At 37.8% G+C, this 23353-nt stretch overlaps 3 protein-coding genes and 1 long non-coding RNA gene across 31 annotated transcripts; 1 reads left to right on the top strand and 3 right to left on the bottom strand.

Moving 5' to 3' along the window:
- Positions 1-6442: 6442 nt before the first annotated feature.
- On the bottom strand, positions 6443-10284 carry LOC131015359 (RNA polymerase sigma factor sigC-like). Its single transcript, XM_057943734.1, is given in 8 exon segments — positions 6443-6808; positions 6898-7098; positions 7217-7357; positions 7820-8050; positions 8144-8224; positions 8226-8720; positions 8881-9038; positions 10000-10284. Coding segments are annotated over 8 exon segments (1686 nt in total). The 5' UTR covers positions 10091-10284; the 3' UTR covers positions 6443-6520.
- Positions 10285-11015: 731 nt separating this feature from the next.
- On the bottom strand, positions 11016-16934 carry LOC131015353 (endoribonuclease YBEY, chloroplastic). The gene is made up of 12 exons (XM_057943727.1): positions 16517-16934; positions 15323-15574; positions 15150-15245; positions 14344-14521; positions 14137-14205; positions 13910-14010; positions 13749-13841; positions 13109-13180; positions 12504-12623; positions 12354-12404; positions 11598-11786; positions 11016-11397 (listed from the first exon to the last, which is right to left on the bottom strand). The coding sequence occupies exons 1-12, from the start codon at positions 16907-16909 to the stop codon at positions 11230-11232; spliced, it is 1782 nt and encodes a 593-aa protein (XP_057799710.1). The 5' UTR covers positions 16910-16934; the 3' UTR covers positions 11016-11229.
- An 809-nt stretch (positions 16935-17743) lies between these two features.
- Positions 17744-23335, top strand: LOC131015484 (uncharacterized). 28 transcript variants are annotated; one of them, XR_009098538.1, is made up of 11 exons: positions 17744-17974; positions 18193-18289; positions 19133-19342; positions 19433-19560; positions 19655-19895; positions 19990-20139; positions 20249-20439; positions 20751-20939; positions 21063-22462; positions 22570-22922; positions 23032-23335. It is a non-coding gene; the product is annotated as an uncharacterized LOC131015484 (long non-coding RNA). The 28 variants fall into 28 exon arrangements; XR_009098526.1 differs by having other exon boundaries at positions 17744-18012; positions 19678-19895; XR_009098521.1 differs by having other exon boundaries at positions 17744-18012; positions 19433-19895; positions 21063-22180; positions 22276-22462.
- On the bottom strand, positions 18284-20724 carry LOC131015346 (receptor protein-tyrosine kinase CEPR1-like). Its single transcript, XM_057943716.1, has 2 exons — positions 18844-20724; positions 18284-18740 (listed from the first exon to the last, which is right to left on the bottom strand). Exons 1-2 carry the CDS (start codon positions 20444-20446, stop codon positions 18430-18432), a joined length of 1914 nt encoding a protein of 637 aa, XP_057799699.1. The 5' UTR covers positions 20447-20724; the 3' UTR covers positions 18284-18429.
- Positions 23336-23353: the final 18 nt, after the last annotated feature.

Below are 23353 nucleotides of genomic sequence, written 5' to 3'. Positions count from 1 at the left end.
TGAAATGAATTTAGACGTAGAAATTCAGCAAGCCACTGAAATTAGTAGCCGACTTAACGCAGCGAGCATGAATTCCATTCCAGTCCGCAACCTCCGCGAAGTGTCCCACTTTCGGTTGATGCAGTTGATCCGGCAGTACCTAGCGCGCGAGGACCGCGAGGCGGTGGTGATTCGGGACATGGCGGACATATTCGCTCTGAGAGAAATGATCAGATTTGAACCTGAACACTCCGTTTTTCTCCGACTTGTCAAAATTACCCAAGGTAGAGCGTATATCGTTCAAAGCCTTCACACACTCTCCAATACCAGTTGATTAACGGCGACTTCGCCCCGGCACCACATGCACCCTAGTGAGCCGCTGGTTAGTTTCATCTATGTAGGAAATGCTGCAGTAGAGTTCAACTATTTAGGGCGTAGGATTATGCTATTGGCTCTTTCTGATCTTTTGTGCTATTGGCGGCGTAGGATTATGCTATTGGGCTTGCTTGAGTTATGATCTTTTGTGCTATTGGCGTTTTGCTAGGATTATTTGTATTGATTGCTAGCTTGCCTTTTGTGCTATTGGTGTTTTGCTTGATTATTTGTATTGATTGCTAGCTTGCCTTTTGTGCTATTGGCGTTTTGCTTGAGTTCTTGCGTAGAGTTCACATATTTAGGACGTGGGATTATATGTGTTGTGTTGATTGCTATTGGCATTTACGACAAATTAAAAAGAAACAAAACAAATGTATAATTATTCAATCCTTAATAATGTAGTATTAAATTAGAAGAATAAATATTTTATGTAAACTTTATGAAAATAATATAGGAACTAGAAAGCTCATTAAAGATGATGAAAACTCATCCATGCCAAGTGGCTGTATTTTTTATCTGCAGAAGGCCAAGATCAAGTTGGATGAAACTGTAGACAACAGAAACTGAACTAAAATACCACTCGTGAAACATGAGTTAATTAATTAAATAAAGAAGACCTATCAATAAGTCTTTTAACTTCTGAAAAGAAAAACACTCAGCTTCAATCGAATAATACTAGCACTCAGATTCGCATAGTACTTGAGTGTAGAATAAAATTAACATATCTTGATGGAAAACGGGAAATACTTTGAAGCATGCTTTCAAAAATTCAGAAGGTCCTTAGAGTATAAAAGTAGGTGGTGGAAAGATGAAGGTACAGAAAAAAAAAAGTGCTAATCTAGAATCAAAACTGGGAGATACAACAGGTGTTTTTAGTTAACTCGTAAAAAGCCACTTCATCCTTCTGCATAATGTGGAGAAATGGTGAGAAACTCTAAGTGTCTAAGGTAACTTTAAAGAACTAAACCCCCTAGGTAAAGTACTACCAACAACCACACAGATTGAAGCAGCATAGAACTTGACAAAGCACAAAATCATTGTGTTAGAAAGAGTTAGAAAGTCCGCAGCATGAAAGGTTATCATTTTTGTAAATGAAACAAAATATAAACAGAGTCCAATAGAGAAAAGTTGAAAAACTAACTTCTTCGATTTGTCAACCATTGAATTAACAGGAAGCTATTGCTTTCCTCAGTCGGAGTGGCATAAAATCTTGGAGAGAGAAAAATGAGAATAGAGGCTTTAGAGAGAATAGAGGAATTAGAGACACGCTGATATTGGTGGCCCCACTAATCTTGGAGAGAGAGACATGCTAAAATGAGATATTTTGTGTAATATTTTAACAAAATTTGAATTCACTAACTGAAATTCATTAACTTTAACTGAGACTTCATAAATTCAATAATCTTCAGAAACTTGTGTCACGTAAGACCTCGTGAGCTCACACGGGCGAACTTTACACACAATGAGCCCGTTGAAAGCAGCCAAAAACACACCCAAACGGCCCCACCATAAACAGTATTTCATCTATAATCAATCCATTTTATACAAGAAACTTAAAAATGTTTCTACACCAACAACTCATATTTATGATAAGAACTAACTACTCAGATATTCATAGTGGTTCAAAATTTTGAGAGATTCTTCATTCCTCAGTTTTGTAAGAGCAACCCTCTCTATTCTTCTTATCCACTCTCTGCTCACGTTGAAACGCTTTCCTATTTCCTCGAGCGATTTGCACTGACTGTTACCTAATCCGAATCTTAGGATTATTACCTCTCTCTCTCTTGAATCTAAGCCATGGAGAAGTGTGTGTACATCATTGATCATATGTTGTCTGAGAATCGCCTCTTCGGGGGTTATTGTCGATGTATCTGGTATGATCTCCTGCAAGAAGTAACAAAATAGGCTCATCCAAGAAGTAGACAGTCCGTTCGAGGTCATACATGCGATGGAGTACGTAGTGGTGGATAGTGAATTTTAACCGATTATATTCAGTAAGTGACACAAAGGATGTTGACTTTTAATCATGCAACTCAGCAGTCGATACCAAACCGCGATACACAAGACTTAGCCCTCGATGAGTTGGCGCAACTCTTCCATGCATTCATGATGCACATCTACCCTAGGTTGTATCTGCGCTTAGGGAACTCATACTCAGTGGACTGGATCACCACTTGATGTTTCGACAGGGCAACATCGACCATCATGTTCGACCGCATGTCGTGGACGCCCTTCAACGACTTTCCCACAACTCTATTAACCCACAAGCGTACGTCGTTTACGAGTTGGTAAACAATGTATTTCATTGATATAGGTATAAAAAAATTCATCCTCAATTGTTGATATTATCCTTAATTGTTGATATGACCTGTTGTTGATATTATCCTTAATTGTTGATATGGCTTGACGTATTGTTATTTTATATGTGAAATGATCAGATCTATCTCAGAAGTTATTTAAAGATAATCAAGAAAAGAAGTTTACGTAGATTACATGCGGATTAATGACATTTAACTTATAAGGTGTTAATAACATTCAACTTATAAAACCCCCCGTCATAGGTGTTAATGACATTCAACTTATAAAACCTTTCGCCATATAAAACCTCTCTGAAACACTCACACTCTCGACGACACAATCTTTAAAAAACCACCCTCTGGAACACTTACATCTCACACTTTCGGCAATGGATATCGTTCCCCATGTTACCTGGGCAAGAATCCAAGTACAATGCTCGGTATTTTTGTACCGTACTCAAGTTTACAACGAAAGCCTCGATGAGTTCCATCAATTGATGGTGGGCCCAGTCTCGTTGCTGGCGGATTGCTATCGACTGCATCCGTGCTTCATGAAATTGCTCATTGATTTGAGTCGCGAGCCGAATTGCATTATCTAAATTGTTTTCAGCAGTCACCACTTGCTCATTCATCAACGTTTGTTGTGCTTCCGTAGCATTTCCATTCAAAAGCTCATCTTGTGCGTCCCTCCATTGCCTCCACTGGAAGCGCCGACCAGTCACAAAGCCACACTGTATTTCCAGATTTCTACCCAAACCTGTCACCCCCTCAAGCTCATCATTGTAGTTTTGAGTGCGGTACAAGAATTCCAAGCATTGAGCTCGCGGAGGGTGGATGGTGTGTCGCGGAGAGTGAAATGTGAGTTGTGAAGTGTCGCGGAGCTTGTTCTCAGTGGGCTGGATCACCACTTGATGCTCCGACTAGGCAATATCGACCATCACGTTCTACCACAAGTCGTGGACGCCCTTCAGCGGCTTTCCCACAACGCCATTGACTCACAAGTGTACGTCATTTACGAGTTGGTAAACGGTGTGTTTCATTGATATATGTATAAAAAAATTCATCTTCAATTGTTGATATTATCCTTAATTGTTGATATGGCATGTTGTTGACATTTATCCTTAATTGTTGATATGGCCTGACGTATTGTTATTTTATATGTAAAATGATCAGATCTATCTTAGAAGTTGTTTAAAGATAATCAATAAAAGACTGGGCAACATCGACCATCACGTTCGACCACATGTCATGGACGCCATTCATCGACTTTCCCACGACGTCATTGACTCACAAGCGTACGTCGTTTACGAGTTGTTAAACGGTAAGTTTCATTGATATAGGCATAAAAAAATCCATCTTCAATTGTTGATATTATCCTTAATTGTTGATATGGCCTGACTGTTATTTTATATGTGAATTGATCAGATCTATCTCAGAAGTTGTTTAAAGATAATCAAGGAAAGAAGTTTACGTAGATTACATGCAGATTAATGACATTCAACTTATAAAATGTTAATGACATTCAATTTATAAAACCTTTCGCCATATACAACATCTATGAAACAAGTGGTGTGGATGTCCACTACGTATGAGCTCCCTGAGCGCAGATATGTCCACCATGCTCGTAATTACCATAGTCTCGGGGTTGTTGCGCATCAGGAATGCGTGGAAAAGTTTCGTCAACTGATTATGGGCCACGTCTCGTTCAAGGGCGACTAGTATCGACTGCAGCCATACTTGATTAAAACTCTATGAAACAAGTGGTATGGATGTCCACTGCGTATGAGCTCCCTGAGCGCAGATACATCCACAAATCATCATCAAACAAATCATTCAACGAGAAATATATACCTAATATTTGGTTGAACACTCAGCTCTCCATCACTTTTTAAATGACGTAGAGAGCCCGGGGCAAAATAAAGTTACTTCTTCTTTATGCTCTTTCTACCAACCAAATTTCTCATTATTTTCGCCCCGTTCATCACAATCATTAACATTAACTTCATTTTGATGCAACGTGATTTTCTCGAGAGATAACTGAACCCTCTCACTCAAACGGCTAACATTGTCGGCCACTAGTGCGACAACTTCGAATCTCTCGCTCAAAATTTTGTACCAATACCTGACCAATAAGAATTGCACTCGAATTCTCGACCAAGTACCTGGTTCATTGTATGCCATTAACGACGATAAAATGAGCGGGACATGATGATATTGATGGTGATGAGCTAATTTTTAGGGCTAACAAATTTAAAATTTATAGGTTATAAAAAAGTTATAAAAAAAGTAAGAAGTTTGAGATTTGATGAAATCATTACATAAAATTAGGACATAATTAACGATATTGATGGTGATGAGATGGTTTTTACTGGTTCATTGTATGCCATTAGCGACGATAAAATGAGCGGGACATGATGATATTGATGGTGATGAGCTAATTTTTAGGGCTAACAAATTTAAAATTTATAGGTTATAAAAAAGTTATAAAAAAAGTAAGAAGTTTGAGATTTGATGAAATCATTACATAAAATTAGGACATAACGATATTGATGGTGATGAGATGGTTTTTAGGGCTAACAAATTTGGTATTCGGTCCGATTCAGTTCTGTTAACCGAAACCGAATTGTAGAGCATGCTTTTCCATATTGATAATCAAACCGGAAAATTGCACTTCAATTGCTAGTAAAGAGGTTCGAACCTTTGACCTTTGGATGAAACATTAAAGTCTAATCCACTCCACCAACTTGTCTTTTATGTTTACATAGAATAAAAAATAATTTTATAAAAACTTGTAATTTTATATACAAAAGAACAACTTCAATTAATACATTCCCAACCCGTAACAATAATTAAAATAAACAAGCTAACACACATGGGAATGAAAGCATGATCATACTAAAGATTGTTCCTGGTGCGAAAATCCCGGTAGATGGACTTGTCATTGATGGTCAATGTCATGTGAATGAAAGCATGATCACAGGCGAACTTCCAGTTTCTAAAGTAATAATTTAAAATAATTTTCCATCGAAATTCGACGAGTTACAACTTACACACTAGTTAATGAAAATAGGTATATACGTGTTAAGGCCACCCATGTTGGTTCGGAAACAACACCGTCACAAATTGTTGAGCTAGTTGAAGCTGCTCAACTGGCAAAAACACCTGTTCAGAAATTGGCTGATCAGATAGCTTGTGTTACTGTTGATGCATGCTCCATATTTTTCTTAAGAAATGTCATGAATAATCTTAATTTGTTTACATGTCCTAGTTGGCTAGATCTAGACATTTCTTAAAACATGTCATAATTTAGCAAAATGTGACAGGAAACTACGTACATAATATTTTCTAGTATCATTTAATTTGTGTACATGAACAATCTTTAATATAGTACTATCATTTAATTTGTGTAGCTTTAAACCCGGTTAATTCAGTTTAACCGGTCGGTTGCCGATTAAACTAAATAACCGGTACACTTACAATTTGATAACCGATAATCGAATCGAACCGGCCAGTTTCGGTTATCGATTAATCGAACCTGATTTACCACTCCTACATAAAATGAGATATTTTGTTTAATATTTTAACAAAATTTGAATTCACTAACTGAAATTCTAAATAAAATGATATAATGTGAATCGTACGTTAACTTTTCGTGAGACTTCATAAATTCAATAATCTTCAGAGACTTGTGTCACGTAAGACCTCGTGAGCTCACACGGGCGAACTTTACACACAATGAGCCCGTCGAAAGCAGCCAAAAGCACACCCAAACGGCCTCACCATAAACAGAATTTCATCTATAATCAATCCATTTTATACAAGAAACTTAAAAATGTTTCTACATCAACAACTCATATTTATGATAAGAACTAACTACTCAGATATACATAGTGGTTCAAAATTTTGAGAGATTCTTCATTTCTCAGTTTTGTAAGAGCAGCCCTCTCTATTCTTCTTATCCACTCTTTGCTCACATTGAAACGCCTTCCTATTTCCTCGAGCGATTTGCACTGACTGTTACCTAATCCGAATCTCAGGATTATTACCTCTCTCTCTCTTGAATCTAAGCCATTGAGAAGTGTGTGTACATCCTTGATCATATGTTGTCTGAGAATCGCCTCTTTGGGGGTTATTGTCGATGTATCTGGTATGATCTCCTGCAAGAAGTAACAAAATAGGCTCATCCAAGAATAAAATGCGCGGTCATAAACTTGAAACGACCAAGATTACGAGCTTTGGCCCTTACCATATACTTAGTGCTGGTGGATTCCCCTATTTTCTCATTGATTGATCCCACAACTCTGAGGCATTTGCTAGCCGAGACGATTTTAGCTACGGTCAGACCAGTAAACTTAGCGATTTCACAGTCGTCTGGATATTTTCCGTTGCTCCTACGAAGGGACTTTCGTGCTTTATGCACTTGATTTATGGCCTTGCTTAAAGTGCACTGGAACAAAGCAAAAAAAAAAGTGTCATGGATTCTGCAACCTTTTCTTTTGTCCATTTCTTATTTCATGCAAAACATAGAAATAGAATGAACGAGAATGGGAACAAACGAGACGTACAGGGATACGGACTCCTCTGGCATGTCTCGCCACCAATGTTGACATCGACTTCCTAATCCAATACTGGACGTAGGTTGAAAATTTGTACCCTCTTGATTGATCAAATCTCTCTGCACCTTGCAGCACACCTATCCTTCCCGCCTGCAGACCAACACGATTATGGAGTCAAAGATGGATACGAGAATGAAAACCAATCGCAATATATGTTTCTCATAAGATAATTTGGCATATCAGGTAAAACACGAAAGAATTTGAATTCTACGGGTAGTTTATAGCACGTCTACTTTCAAGTTGCAACGATGCCTCGACACATTCATAGAGAAGAATCACATTCCGTAGCAATGGTAATACTTATCTGTACATAAGTTTGACACCCTCTATGGTTCGCACTTACCTAACGTCCTATTTCTTCTGTTATACAATGTACTATGATAAAAATAAGGCTAAATAGTATATGTTCTTTTTCAAATCTATCCGATTTCGATCAATTAATCCGGGACAGATTTTGCATAGTTTTCCATACATTTGGGGAAATGGTGATAGTTTGAGATAGATTCAACTATTTACCCTAAGAATAATAAAGAAGAAAGTGAAAAGAGCAACCTGAATCAGATCTTCAAATGCTACTCCGAGTCCCCAATAATTTCTTGCAATAAACAAAACCAAGGAGCGCGTGCTTCTCAAAAGCTCGCCTCTACAATGCCAACCATAATGCAACTGACGTTGCAGCTCGTTCCTCTCAACTCCAGCAGCTTCGGCCCAGCTACTCAAGCTAGGCGTTTTACCGGCGTCTCTTTCCAGCATCATCCTCAGTTTTTCCAATCCTGCAACCATCTATCATATAATAACATTAACTTAACTATGAGATGGATATCTTTTCTCAAAACCAGCAGAAAGCGCTTCTTGCATAATAGAAATTGAAACAACCTTAACTCCACTCGACATTTCTGCCTCGTTCCTAGCAATCTTGAGCTTTTTGTTTCTGGACCTCGAGTTTCTTCTAGGCAGGCGCAAATTTAGGCCTCTGGAGATTGTTTGAGAAGGCTTCCGTTGGCAATTCTTGCAGAGCAGCACTTTCCTTCTCCAACGCTCTATTTCTTCTCGATTTTCTGACTTCCTTCTTTCCAGACCGAACAACCACCTTGCCTGCGTGATTCTCCACTGAATCGTTTGCCCTGAGCTCGTCAACATTCTCAGTGGGAGCGTTAGACACATCAAAAGAAGTCGAAGATATTAAGGTCCTGGATTGAAACGAACGGAACAATCTTAAAGCTCCAAGTCTTTCTAATTGCTCCAGAATATCTCGTTCCAACCTTACCACATCAGAATCAGCAAACATGTACTCCAACACATCAAGATTTTTCATCAACAATCTGTACTGTGATGTTTGCATTGCTCGTGAGCTGGCAACGGATGTCGAGTTTTCCCCGTTGCTAGAAATCCGAGTGTCAGTATCAAGTAGTCTGTACACACTACTATCTCCAGACCCTTTGCCAAGCGCCACCTGAATGAATAGATACGAAAGTAAGCTAACGATGAATCAGTTTTCGTACCAAGGCACGTGAAACTAGTCAGTGATTGCTTTATCTCGACTATGAAAAATTTAAACCAGCACGAGGCATTTGCTCAGTGATGCAAAAAGGACTAAAGCAGACGAAGGCAACCTTTAATTCTCGAGTTTCCATGAAATACTTCTCCAGAAGCTGATGGGAAGACGAGGAAACTTGCGCCCGCGAAGTATCATTTTGAGTTTCGGCCTCACTATATAGGACAGATGCTGCAGACACTCTTGCCAAAATACACGAACTATCCCTGCCTCTATCTGCAGTACAAGATGAGGAAAACACTGTATAACTTCATGATGCATCATGTGTATGTCGCGTAGGACCGTAGGTATCTGATAAACACTCATTTATTCGACTCCAAGAAAGTGAACAGATTTAATCAGCTCTATATGCTACTAAACAGATTAACTGAAACACCATCCATTAATAAAGGTAGCTGAGTTTCCTCTTACTATTATTCAAGTTCAGGAACAAAAATAGTAACTTAGCAATAATATTGACATGACTTGAAGTTTCTATCCGAGTCTTGTATTTCTATAAGGGGGCGTTTACTTTTAGGGGACGGTTACTTTTGAGGATTAGTCTAGATACATAAAAGTAGCAACGCTAATCCATTGTTTACTAAGATGGGTTGAAACTTTGGAATATCACAAGACCCTTTTGAGATAACTTTGCTTAATTTATAACCCATTGAAAAAGTGAGATTGGAGAAATCATAGTGATGAGGATAATAACACTCGATCATGTATCTTATCAATCATGAAAAATAAACTCTCCCTAAGAGGTACGCCTTCATACAAGATCTTGAATATGTAACATTTTAATACCAAAGGCAAACATAAGAAAGCAATGCATATTAGTCTATGACTCAAATCTCAACCTAACCCATTGAGTTCATAAGCCTTGGAAAAGTAAGAAAAGTAAGAAACTAACACAAATATTTTCTTATTGATCATGCTAAAGGCACTCGAGTGAACAATTTGTCCCAAACATAATCTCACATAAACTACCTAAGTTCATTAAAGAATATATATATTTGTAGCAAGTTCATTAAAGAATAATATGTAGAATGCATCAGCAGCTTAAAATTTCCAGAAAAAATAAAATATATATTAACATAAGACAGATTCAATTATCAAACAAAAAGGAGCACAAACAGCATCAATCAACGAGTTATTAAAAAAAAAAAAAAACAATTTCAAGAAGTGATAGACTCACAAGAATATGAAGAAGGCAAAGATGATGAACTTGTGGAGAGAGGCGATTGAACTGAGAGACCGCCCCATTTGATGTTTAGCCTAAAACCCATCAATAAAAATCGTTTCTTGCAAGCAAGAAACAGAGGGAAAATAGAGTAAGCATCAAATATTTATTTATTGATAAAAAAAAAAAAAAAAATCGATGAGGAAGCAGAGAGATCAGAGATGTCTCAACCACTGGTTCCCCATCTCAAGCATGGGGTCAATTCCCTTTCACACGTTTACTTCTTTGTTTGTGTGTTCCAAAAATGTTTTCAAATTGAACCAATCTACTCTACTTTTGCAAATTAAATTTACTATTCATCAATTTCATAAAATTTACTATTACTAATCTAAAACCAGTTAATTATTGCTTACATAATTAAAAATTAAAAATTTAAAACAATAAGGGGTTCGTTTAATTGTGTTGTGTACAACCGAGTTAAAGTAAAAAGTTTTGAGGATCGAAACATATTTGGTCTATACTTTGTGCTTGCTCAATTAATAATTAGGTAATTTGGTTAAAATAATACTAGTGCACATTTCACTATGGTTAAAATTTTATAATTTCACACTTTGAAGTTGAGTCCGATTCATTTATTGAGAGTGGTCAAAAGCCTAAAAATAAAGGTACACTGCCCGCCACGGGAATAAACAATTTAAAAAACAAAGTTAGGTCCTTATTTTTATTATATTTTGTGCTTGCCCAATTAATAATTAGGTAATATAGTTAAAATAATAGTGCAAACCAAATGTTTAATTTTTCAAATTCAATTTGAATTATAAGTACATAATATCAATAATAATTTCTCATTTCCTCTTTACGACGACTCGAATCCCCGATACGTCTCACCAACTTGAGCTGACCAAGCATACCTTCATTACGTTGAGAATGCTCATTTTGATGAGATCCAATTTGAAGAAATGCATCACATTCTCCTCCAAATCGGTGAAAGTGTTCATTATCAACATGAAACTTGACAACAACGAAAAGCAAAAAAGTTGAATTTCTTCATTGTTGTTATCATTTTTCTGATCTAAGTCATTCAAGAGAATGTAATGAATTGGCTCAAAATTCTGAGTTTATAAACCAAAACCGAAAGTCTCAAGATCAAGAGACTCTTCAATCAAATGGGACACGAGGTTGCATTCTTTCTCATGCACCCTTCAAGAGAGAGAAACTGACTTTACACGATTTGCAGCCAGCGTCTCAGAATGCATACCGGTATATCGCGTCAGCAGCTCCATCTTCGTCGTTGCTGATGCCGATTACATTCGCTACAGCTTTTGCCTTCTGCGACCCATTGCTGAGAGCAACACCAAGAGAAGCCAACTGCAGCATCTCGACATCGTTTTCCCCATCACCAATGGCCATGACCTAATACCCAATGACGAGCACAGTTGAATACAAGTGAAACTCGTTTTAACTGCAGATTAATGCACGAACTTTGTCGTGCATTGATTTGACATTAACCCTTTTAACACTCATATGACCAGCTAAAGAGATATCTTAAACTAGGATCCTTAATCAGAATCGCGCTGATATGAAATCTCAAGAAATGAGGACAAGCGACATACCTCATCCGGTGTAGCACCGAGATGATCAAGAAGTATTTTTACTCCGCTTCCTTTAGATGTGCCAAGCGGTACAATTTCAAGCATATCTGCTTGTGCTTGGACGACAGATGCACGATCACCTGTAGCTTCAGCCCAGTATGGGCGTATAGTACCAGCAACTCCCTCAGCGGTATCTAAGAAGAGGAGCTTCTGCAACAATGGTGGTGTTGCACCATGAATAACAATAGCCGGGCGAAAAGTATAACAAAAAAGAAATAAACAATAACAATTAGCAAGATGAAACGCAGAAAATGTGGCTCCTATCACATGATACTATGGAAGGCAAGGTAATAACTAAACAAGGATGCAAATAAATTATCTGCTATGTATAGTTTCAGCTAATTGATTCGCAGCGGCAGAGATGAAAGTCAATCGACAGTTGGTTTCTGGGTAACTAATATTTTTATGTGGAAGGCATGCCGATATTTAAATAAAAAGTTCCCTGGGCTAAATTATTGAAAGGCATAAACTGGTCACTATTGTAGAATTCAAAATCAATAACCAAGAAATGAGATACGTGCTGACTTCAACTTGAGCAAACATGAAAGAACAAGTTATAGGATAAGTCGGTAATTAAGATGGTGATCAAAACATCCAGCCACGTTGATATTGGGCAGTTACTTGGTCATTTTCAATGAACCGCAGCAACTGCCACCGATTTTATAATAGAAGTATTAAAGTGAAAAAAAAGTGAAAACTTTAACCAATTGAACGAACCTGTATCTCAACGCCTGCCATGAGCTGCTCAACTGATGGTATTATTTCTGCCTGTTAAAGAGATATAATGTCGACACATTCATGAGAAACCATATGTGAGCTTACTAACAGAAACAGTTTAGAAAATATATAATACTAATAAAGAAGTACCTTTGGCTCATGGTACACAGTATGAAGCGAGTCCACAAGTTGGTGTTCAAACAATGTCAAGCACCTATCCTCAGCAAAGGCAATAATTGGAATTTTATGCTCGAGAGAGTAGAGAAGCGCCTGTCAGAAGAAACACACAAAATTTCAAGCTACCTGACGGAAACCAAATTGCGAATTCTTTACACAGACTATACCGAAAAGTCGTCAAGTTGGTAAGAATTTAAAACAGATAAAGCACATTCAAGAGAAGAACACAGGTGGAACCAAAATAGATGCGGGATGTAGAAACTTTTGAGCAATTACAAACATCAAAGAATGTGGCCTGTCAGTTATCGTTATTCGAATACTCCATATTCAGGTAAGGTTGTAATAAAAATTAGGTACGAAACATAAATTAGACAGATATCAGAAAGTGACCAACTGTAACATTTGCTTGATCTCAAGATATAAATAACAAGAAAGAAAAGGCTACTTATTCTAGTGTGACCAAAAAGATGTACCGGCTTACATACAAACTCAATACAAGTTCTAGAAATTGCCAAAAAAGAGTATATATTTTAAACTGCAAGAAATTTGCATCAACATGGAAAGAGATAAGTACCCACCTCTCTGCAGACAGTAGGATCTAAATTCTTTCTGCATATTTCTCGTCCCTGCCTCCCATAGACAAGCAATCCCTGGAATTCATAATGGGAACCATATGAGAATGTATAGTTGATACACGTATTAAATTTTTCAACCCACCGAGCAAATAATTAGTATCATAGGTCTGGTTCCTAACTAAACAAAATTAACAGATAGATCACTTTATTATCAACCGCCATACACATCTCTCTTCCCCTACCATAATTTTTGAAAGTTACCATTATATTTGCAAGAATCTATTTAAGCGAATCATGCCAGTATTTATCTGTGTTTTGGCTAGAAAGCAAGGAGAAGAAACATCCTCACTAGATTCACGAGTTAAGAAGTTTCTGATGTGAATCCAATGCAGCAAATCAACAAATAAAGATTTCTGGACGGCTGGACCCAGAAAGAGAATAAGGGATAGAACATGGAATAAGAAATAAATCTTTCAGGAAATTAGAAGTTAGAATTTCAAATAACTTGTGCATTTTATTGAATATGTATGATGATAGTGTTATAAGACAATTGAGAATAATGTTTATTTGGAAGTTGAAAAAGAAATTAATTGTATATGAGACCACAAATTCAAGTGCTCAATAGACATATCAAAAGCTAGACCTGTACAAAAACTCCGGGAGATGATTCTGAAATAATGCCATCTTTACCGGTCAAATTGGCCATCTTAAATATATTCATCACTGCTGAGCGACTCTGCATCACAAATTGAAGCAATGAGAGAAAAGATAGCATCAGAAAGGTAAAGAAATATATGTTCTTACTTTTCCAGTGGCTATCACTACTTTTACACCCCTTGATGAAGCTTCTTTCAGAGCTTCTGCCGTTGATGAAGAAATTTGACTTTTGCTGTTAAGAAGTGTACCTTAAATTGTCAAATTGAAAATGCATAGTGAGATACCACAGTAATTAATAAAGTAAATTTTTATTGCATAATATCCTATCTGTAGAAACAAAAAACTATAAACAAATGGTTCTCTTGATACCCTACCATCCATATCGCAGAAGATGTAGCCAAATTTTGGTTTGTAAAACCGGAGACTGCCAGCTATCTTCCTGTCTTTTGACAATTCAGAAATGTGATTTTCTCTGGGATATCAGAAATAGAAATAGAGCTATAAATGAATAGCATAAATGTATCCACTTAGATGGTTGTATTAGAAGAACACAACATCTGAGAATTCATTCAGAATATTACCATCTGACGGATAAGTATATGGACCACCATTGGCTTCAGCATCATATGCACTCTGAATCAAACCTTTCCCCTTCCAACCAAGACCCTTCAGCATATGTTCCTCTTCATTCTCCATTTCCTTTTCTGCTTCATCACTTAACTCGTGATCAAAACCCAAAAGATGTAGCAGCCCATGAACCTAGAATGTGAAAGCCATTATGATAGTATTAATGAATTAAGATCCAGCCAGCTGATTATTAATCACATCTTTTCAACCAAATTCCAAACCCATTTTACAATGTTATCCATGTATGAAGCAATCATTAGAATACACATTTCAGCAATTATATGCGTCTCAAAACTGCACATAGTAACATTATCTGAGTTTTTTTCCTATTGCAAAACTACATTCCTCGTTATACAAAACTTTGTGTAATCTACCATAAATAATGAGTAACCATACCAAAAGCATGCTAGGGAAATATCATCCAAAAACTGCTTAGAGTGCACGTTTGCCAATGAATTTTTTGAAGTAATGGTGAATCTATACAACGACTGAAATGTAAATTAGAAGAGTGTGTCTAATGTTCCTTAAGCAATTCTCAAGCGCATGAAGATGAGCAGACCTATTAAAAACATAGCCTTATCAAATTTAAAGCAACAATATTATATTTTAACTAGTATATCTTCCAATATCCAGAATTTCAAAATCCGTAAATAGACAAAACAGAAGTTAGTTGAACATGCTTAATCCTATGGTAAACCTTAAACTGCTGGCTTCTTTTTTAACATGAACAAAAACACTGGGTAGGTACTGTTAAACCAACCATGAGGATACGGATTTCATCAATAAGAGTGTGTCCTCTCTCCTCTGCCTGTCGTGCAGCTGTCTCAACAGAAATTACGATGTCACCCAACATTAGCTGCAACAAAGTGATGCCTATCAGGTTTGCTACCAAAGCTTGTGTACATAAAAATAAATAGAGTTTAAATTGCTTACAATCGGAAGCTTGAGCTCGGGGATATGTTGGGACATTGAGAGGACATCTGTAGCATGATCTTCACCTCTCCAATCTTTATTTAGTTTCTGAATGAATTCATCATTGCAAAAAAGTACTGATAGCTCAACACTCTCATAACAGCCAACATCAGTTATTACGGCGTCTCTTGTTGTATATTGTGAATCATTTAGACGCTCAAATGCTAATTTCATTGCCATTGGAACATTTAGACGCATGATTTCTGTTATATCCTGAAATGAGTGAAAGAAAACAACAAGCAAAGGTCAAAAGAATCATTTATTGCTAAGAATTCATCCTCCTTACACTCGTGTGCATGCATACACACAGACACACAAATATCATTATATAACATAAAATGATAAAATTGATCACGAAGAACCTTTTGATCACATAAGCCATCATTCTAACAGAGAACACTTTTGCAGCTTCACATCACATAATGCTGCAATATCACAATATTGCGGCTGGGAAATGCACAGATATCATAAAAAAATGTACCCATGTAAAATGAAGCATCGATTCAGCTTCTACTTACCCCAGATTTGATAAGTTAAATAAAGCAACAAAGGCACATTTTTCCTTTTAGATCTTTGCTTGAAAGTATTAACATGACATCAAAACGCAAGCTTTCCGGCAGGTTCGCACTTCAATATCACACTAACATAAAGAAAGGCAATTTGATAGATCTTTTTTACCCATTAGATATTTGCTGGAAAGGATTAACATGATGCCAAAACGTAAATGTTTCGGAAGGCTCGCTAGCTGACCTACAAATATCACACTAACATAAACAGGAATATGCAATATTAAGATCAGACATATGATTATCTTTAACTCTAGATTCTTGACACATTGATCTTCATGTGCTAAGCCAGACAACAAGGTTGACAATGTCAAGCAAAACCTCTCTCGTAGCAAGTAGTATAAAATCACGCCGTACAAAATTAGCAACTCTGAGACAACAACTTTACTACATTAACAAAACCAAGAAAATCCATGGTTAAGACCAGACGTCCGTAACAAGAGTTTCTTCTATGCTCACGATAACACCATGACGCATATAAACAGGACACTAGCACTCGCGATAGATTGAAATGCACGCAGGAACACATATTTAACAAGGCTATTGGAGGATCAGTATCCAATCACGAGCAAAAATTCAGTCTATTTACCACAATTTCAGGATCTTCGGGCAATTGTTCTTCGAGGCAAATCTTCACGCTCAGCTCCAGCTGCTTTTCCTTGCTCCTCTTTGCCGCCGCCACTCTTCTGCTCCTAACTTTCCGATACTCCCTCCGCCCTTCCGCCACGACAACACCTCCATTTCTGCCGCCGAACCGCGAGTTACGCGAGCCACTATCACTGACAAATATCCTCCTTCCGGAAATAGATGCGACCTCCGAGTACGACGCCAGCGCGTAGAAGCGGCGATGAGGCGGCAGATGCGTGAGCCTCGAAGGCATGGCGGCAATGGAGGGGAGCATGCGTGAGATGACGCGCGCCGCCATTGAAGAAGGTGGGGGGAGAGGTGCGGCGCGGAGGAGAGGAGAGAGGCGAGAGAGCATTCAGTTCAGTCGACGGTTTTATCAATTGCAGATTTTTTAGGATTTATAAAATATTATTATTATTATTATTATTATTATTATTATTATTATTATTATTATTATTATTATTATTATTATTATTATTATTAATGGCCGGCTTATAGAAGTAACATTTTCATTGGAAAATAGAAATATAATAATACAAATAAAAATGGTTAAGAGAGATACCAAAATTTCATAAATTAATTCAAAGAATAATTGAAGGAGTCCATTTGAGACATCCAAATAGTGAAAATATTTACTAAATTTACTTAAAGAAGGTTCATATATGTATGGAACATTTTTATTTTGCATTATTATTTATTAGGGTGAATTAACTAACTTTATTCCAATTAATCCACTATTTATTTCGTTAGCTTTATATACAAGTAGTCCAAATAGGTATATATCCCCCCAATTTTTTAAGTGAACGCAGATTTGAAAGTTAGTCTTCAATAAAAATTTCAAATACTTTGAATAAAATTGATGAATTTGACAATGTTCTACAAACGTTACATTAGATTAGATTATGTACTTTAAAATACTATATTCTTCTTCATATTTATAATGGAGTACACGAACCCCTAATATTTTTTATTTTCTAATAAATTAATAATTGAATAATTAAAACATTCGAGAAAAAAACATCATTTTGTAATTAGAAGACTAGCTCAATTCATTAATGTCCATTTATGACTTGGACTATAGCCCAAATTCAGAAGCTCATAGCGGCCCTATTGATAAATAATTTAATAGTAGTATACTATTTTTGTAGGAATACTTTTAGTATTTTCATAAATATGAAGTCTAAAATATAAGCTATATTTAGAATCACACACCACTACATGAATTTTTCTTGAAACAGTACAAATTAGCTCACGGTGAGCTTGTCTGGATTTTCATGTAGCAGCATTCACGACGTAGAGTCAGAGAGATGGGGGTTTTGCAAGGAAGCTGTTTGATGAAATGCGTGAAAGGGATTTGGCGTCGTGGAATTCGATAATTCAGGGATAATTGGGCGTGTAATCGAGAAACAGATGCAACTCAGTTCAGTTCATATATTGGTTTTTGCTTTGGATTGATATGTACGATGAAGTGTATTTTTGTCAACAATCTTATTTTGCATCTTCCGATGATAATATTGGTGTTTTTTTACTCTGTTTTGCTCCTTTTGATTTACTGCCGGAAAACAGACAATCTGATGAAACTCTTGCACTATGTAATGTCATGAACAACAGTTCACTTCTCCCGTGATCTTGATTTAGGATATGGATGGATGAGGGATTGGGATTTCAGCATTAAGATCAAGCATTGATTCATGGTGAATTGGGGGCAAAATATCATCAAAGAGGCTGCTTTCAGGTAATGTTTTCACCACAAGTTGGCCTTTTATTAAACAATGTTGCAGTTCAGGTAAAGGCATGATTTGGTAATGATACATACAACTTAGGAATTTTTACATTTAGCTTGAAAATCATTGGACTAGTAGAAGATCAGGTGAATCATTTCTGCAAATTCTGTAGAATGTGCAAACAATCCTTCATGGATGGCCTATTAGAAGGTGATGTAGCAGTACAGATGACTCCTAGTCGAAAAACACTTATTATTTGGTCCATGTAGATCGAGTTCTTGATCTCATCATCCACTGCATCAACAACGGCGTTTGTATCTCTGTAGTGTAGGTGTGCCCTTTCTGCTAGGCTCAGATGATCTCCATAAGTAACAGCCTCTCTTCCTGTAGTCAATTCAAGTAAAACCACTCCGAAGCTATAAACATCGGTCTTTAGGTTCACTTTAGATGTGTAGGCATACTCTGCAATTCATGGTTTACAAGATTTAGTGTGTGTATATATGTATATATATCGTATTAAAAATAAGAATTAACTTAAAGATGTTGGGGTTTGAATAATGCATACCAGGGGCAATGTAGCCAAAAGTTCCAGCTATGTTTGATGCTGTTTCTGTATCACCATGCCTGTTAAGCAATTTTGATAGTCCAAAATCTGCTATTTTTGCATTGAGTTCCGAGTCCAGTAATATGTTCCTCGACTTGATATCCCGGTGTATGATAGTCGGGGAGCAGTCGTGGTGCATATAGCACAGTCCTTGTGCTGCTCCAATGGCGATATGCAGCCTCATCGGCCACTCCAATTTGGTGACTGAACTACTACCAACGGGTGATATCTCCTTGTTTTTTCCATGCAGCCACTGATGAAGGCTCTTGTTCTCGACATATTGGTAGACAAGAAGCTTCAATTCTTTGCTTGAGAGATAGCATAAAAGCTTTACTATGTTGTTGTGCCATATGGTCCCCAGTGTCTTGATCTCTGCCAGGAATTCCTTCTCGAGGCCGCAGTCTGATTTTCTGGGATTCACTATACTCTTGACAGCAACAACATTGCTTCCTTCATTAATGTAAACTCGATACACTTTTCCCGATCCTCCATACCCGATGAGGTTTTCATCTGTCAGACTTGACAAGATTTCTGTTTTATTGAACTGCAGCCTCTCAAATGTAATCATCTTCCATTCGTCTTCTTCACTCACAGAAGGACTGGCTGGCCAGATTTGCTCGCGTCTTGAAGCTATGGCCTCACGCCTCTTGAGCCACCATCTTCTTACCAAGTAGAAAAGTATTGCAAATCCTACCACCCAACAACCAACTGCCCATACTGTCATTATCATAAAATGCCTCTCTGATTCATCATGTTTGGATTGACATATCAGATATTTTCGAATTATTTTAGCAGAGCACAAGCTTGGAGGGCAACTAGGTAGACGAGTTGTCTCGTTGTCAGAACAGAGGTTGGAAAGATCAAAGCAATTCTCATGAAAGAACCGATTCACTAATTCATATGGTACCTTCCCTGAGAACTTGTTAGAGCAGAGCTTGAGTACACTCATCGACTTCAAAGGAATCGTATCTTTTACATCCCCATCAAGCAAATTCATCGACAGATCCAATGATGTGAGTTTGAACAAATTCTTTATATCATTGGGGATCGATCCATGCAAGTAATTTTGAGAGAGATCAAGAACTTCTAACCTTACTGCTTCTATAGGCGTGGGTATCGCCCCGATCAATCTGTTTCCATGCAGCCATAAATGGCTTAGCCTTTTATGCAACAGAAGCTCACCTGGGATCGTCCCAGACAGTTGGTTCATGGACAGGTCCAACCTCACAAGTTTTGAGCAGTTGTATAGGCTGGCAGGTATGTCTCCATACAAGAAATTTTGAGACAGGTTGATCAAAACGAGGTTTTTGAGCAGACATATTGTTGATGGGATTGTTCCTTTTATGTTTCTTTCTGCTAATTTCAGGCCGGCGACTTTACCAAAGGCGCATTCGACTTCTGGCCAATCACATAAGGATGAGGTCGAATTCCACCAACGAAGAGAAGAGGGAGTGTCCCAATGCTGTTTCAAGCTCAAAAGAATAGCCTGCTCAGAAAACAAGTCTTGTGAATATACTTGAAGGTTGAGACGAATTAGCAGGATGATGAGAATAAGAGGTGCCATGGCTTCAAAAATTTTGAATTTTCTTGAATTGTACAATATTCTAAGTCCACTCCTGCATATGCATCAAGTCAAGTCAATGCTTTTAGTATATAAGTCTTTCTTTAACAGTTAAGTATTACTATCTCCAAGTTGACTCTGTTTAAGTGGGAAGAAAATGTCAATATAGATATCTCCAAACTATCGTAAAATTTAAGGAAGAAACTCTTAATACTAATTTTTTTTTCTACTTGCTATTGTAAACATAATGTTGAATAGTAGATTTGCACAAAACTGACAATCTGATGAAGCCCCTTTCACTGTTTAGTGCCATGGAGGGAGACTGCGTCAGAACCTAATAAAATCGCATCAACAACAGTTCTCTTCACCCGTGCTTAAACTGGTGCTTTTGGTATGGGATATCAGTTGATGAGGAATTGGAATTTCAGCATTAACATCAAGCAATGATTCATGAGAGAATTGGAGGCAAAGTATCATCAACTGATGCTGCTTTAAGGTAAATTTTATCCCAAGACCTTGATCTGATTCTGGTACTACAATTTGGCGCTTCATTGAACAACGTTGAAGTTCAGATAAAGGCATGATTTGATACATACGACTTAGGTTTTTTTACAATCAGATAGCTTGAAAGTCATTGGACTAGAAGTTCAAGAAAAATGGCTTTCTGCAATTCTGTAGAATGTGCAAACAATCCTTCATGGATGGTCTATTAGAAGGTGATGTAGCACTACAAAAGACTCCTAGCTTAAAAACAGTTATTATTTGGTCCAAGAATCTTGAGTCCTTGATCTCATCATCTAGTGCATCAATAATGGCGTTTGTATCTCTGGACTGTAGGTGTGCCCTTCGTGCTAGGTTTATATGATCTCCATGAGTAACCGCCTCTCTTCCTGTAGTCAGTTCAAGTAGAACCACTCCAAAGCTATAAACATCGGTCTTTCTGTTCACTTTAGATGTGTAGGCATACTCTACAATTCATGATTTACAAGATTTAGTATATATATTAAAAATAAGAATCAACTTAAAGATGGTGGAGTTTGTATAATGCATACCAGGGGCGATGTAGCCAAAAGTTCCAGCTATATTTGATGCTGTTTCTGTATCACCATGCCTGTTGAGCAATTTTGATAGTCCAAAATCTGCTATTTTTGCATTGAGTTCCGAGTCCAGTAGTATGTTCCTCGACTTGATATCCCGGTGTATGATAGTCGGGGAGCAGTCGTGGTGCATATAGCACAGTCCTTGTGCGGCTCCAATGGCGATATGCAGCCTCATTGGCCACTCCAATTTGGTGACTGAACTACTACCAACAGGTGATATCTCCTTGTTTTTGCCATGCAGCCACTGATGAAGGCTCTTGTTCTCGACATATTGGTAGACAAGAAGCTTCAATTCTCTGCTCGAGAGATAGCATAAAAGCTTTACTATATTGTTGTGCCATATAGTCCCCAGTGTCTTGATCTCTGCCAGGAATTCCTTCTCGAGGCCGCAGTCTGATTTTCTGGGATTCACTATACTCTTGACAGCAACCGCATTGCTTCCTTCACTCATATAAACTCGATACACTTTTCCCGCTCCTCCATACCCGATGAGGTTTTCATCTGTCAAACTTGACAAGATTTCTGCTTTATTGAAGTCCAGCCTCTCAAACGTAATCATCTTCCATTCATCTTCTTCACCCACAGAAGGACCGGACTCAACGGTCTCTCTCTTAAGCCAGCATTTTCTTACCAAGTAGTAAGTTATTGCAAATCCTACAACCCCACAACCAACTAACATTACTATCTTTATCACAAAATGCCTATTTGATTGACTCTTTGTCCCGTTGTCAGAAACGAGATTGAAACGATCGAAGCAATGCTCGTGCAAGAACTGCTTCACAATCTCGTATCGCACCTTCCCAGAGAATTTGTTAGAGCAGAGCCGGAGTACTCTTATGGACCTCAGATTGACCACATTTTCTATGTCTCCAGATAACTCGTTATGTCTCCAGATAACTCGTTAGCAGACAAATCCAAGGTACGTATCCTCGTTAGTTCAATTATACTTTTTGGAATAGTGCCATGTAGGTTGTTGTGTGTAACATTTAGCACTTCGAGTCTGTAACATTTCATTTGTTCTGGCAGTTGTCCGGAGATGGCATTGTAACCAAGAGACAGATAAACAAGCAGACGCATTTGGAACAGTCCCATGGGGATTGTCCCACGAAGAGAATTCATCGAAAAATCCAAGAATTTGAGTCTGAACAAGTTCTTCACATCATCAGGGATCGATCCATTCAAGTAATTATGAGAGAGATCAAGAACCTCTAACCTTACTGCCTCTACCGGTGTTGGTATCGCCCCGACCAATCTGTTTCCGTGCAGCCATAAATGGCTCAGCCATTTATGCAAGAGAAGCTCACCCGGGATCGTTCCAGACAGCTCGTTCATGGACAGGTCCAAGCTCACCAGTTTTGAGCAGCTGTAGAGGCTGACAGGTATGTCTCCGTGCAAGAGATTTCGAGACAGGTTGATTGAAACGAGGTTTTCGAGCAGACATATCGTTGGTGGAACTGTTCCTCTTATGCTCTTTTCTGCTAGTTTCAGACCGGTGGCTGAACCAGAGATGCATTCGACTTCTGGCCAGTCGCATACAGATGATGTCGAATTCCACCAACGAAGCGAGAGGGGGCTGCCCCAATGCTGTTTCAAGCTCAACAGAATAGTCTGCTCAGAAGATGAGTTCTGTGAGTTTACTTGAAGGTGGAGAGGAATTAGCAGGATGAAGAGGAGAAAAAGGGCCATGGCTGCAAAAAAAAAAAATGGTTTTCTTGAATTATATGATATTTCAAGTCTTGCACATTAGTTACAATTATTTCATTATAACAACCACAGGTTCAAGTCAAGTCAATGCATGTGCAGTTCCACC

The sequence above is a fragment of the Salvia miltiorrhiza genome, chromosome 3 (assembly GCF_028751815.1).
Source record: "Salvia miltiorrhiza cultivar Shanhuang (shh) chromosome 3, IMPLAD_Smil_shh, whole genome shotgun sequence".
Taxonomy (NCBI): Eukaryota; Viridiplantae; Streptophyta; class Magnoliopsida; order Lamiales; family Lamiaceae; genus Salvia; species Salvia miltiorrhiza.
The sequence above is the reverse complement of the archived record's forward strand: the minus strand, read 5'-3'. Positions and strand labels throughout refer to the sequence as shown.

Excerpts from the sequence above, each read along its gene's own strand:
- LOC131015353 (XM_057943727.1), bottom strand. The coding sequence starts at position 16,909 with ATGCTCTCTCGCCTCTCTCCTCTCCTCCGCGCCGCACCTCTCCCCCCA. Across the intron at positions 15,575-16,516 it reads CCGAAGATCCTGAAATTGTG|GATATAACAGAAATCATGCG; the intron begins GTAAATAGACTG and ends CACTCATTTCAG. Across the intron at positions 13,181-13,748 it reads CTCCCGGAGTTTTTGTACAG|GGATTGCTTGTCTATGGGAG; the intron begins GTCTAGCTTTTG and ends TATGAATTCCAG.
- LOC131015346 (XM_057943716.1), bottom strand. The coding sequence starts at position 20,446 with ATGGCACCTCTTATTCTCATCATCCTGCTAATTCGTCTCAACCTTCAA. Across the intron at positions 18,741-18,843 it reads TTTTGGCTACATTGCCCCTG|AGTATGCCTACACATCTAAA; the intron begins GTATGCATTATT and ends CATGAATTGCAG.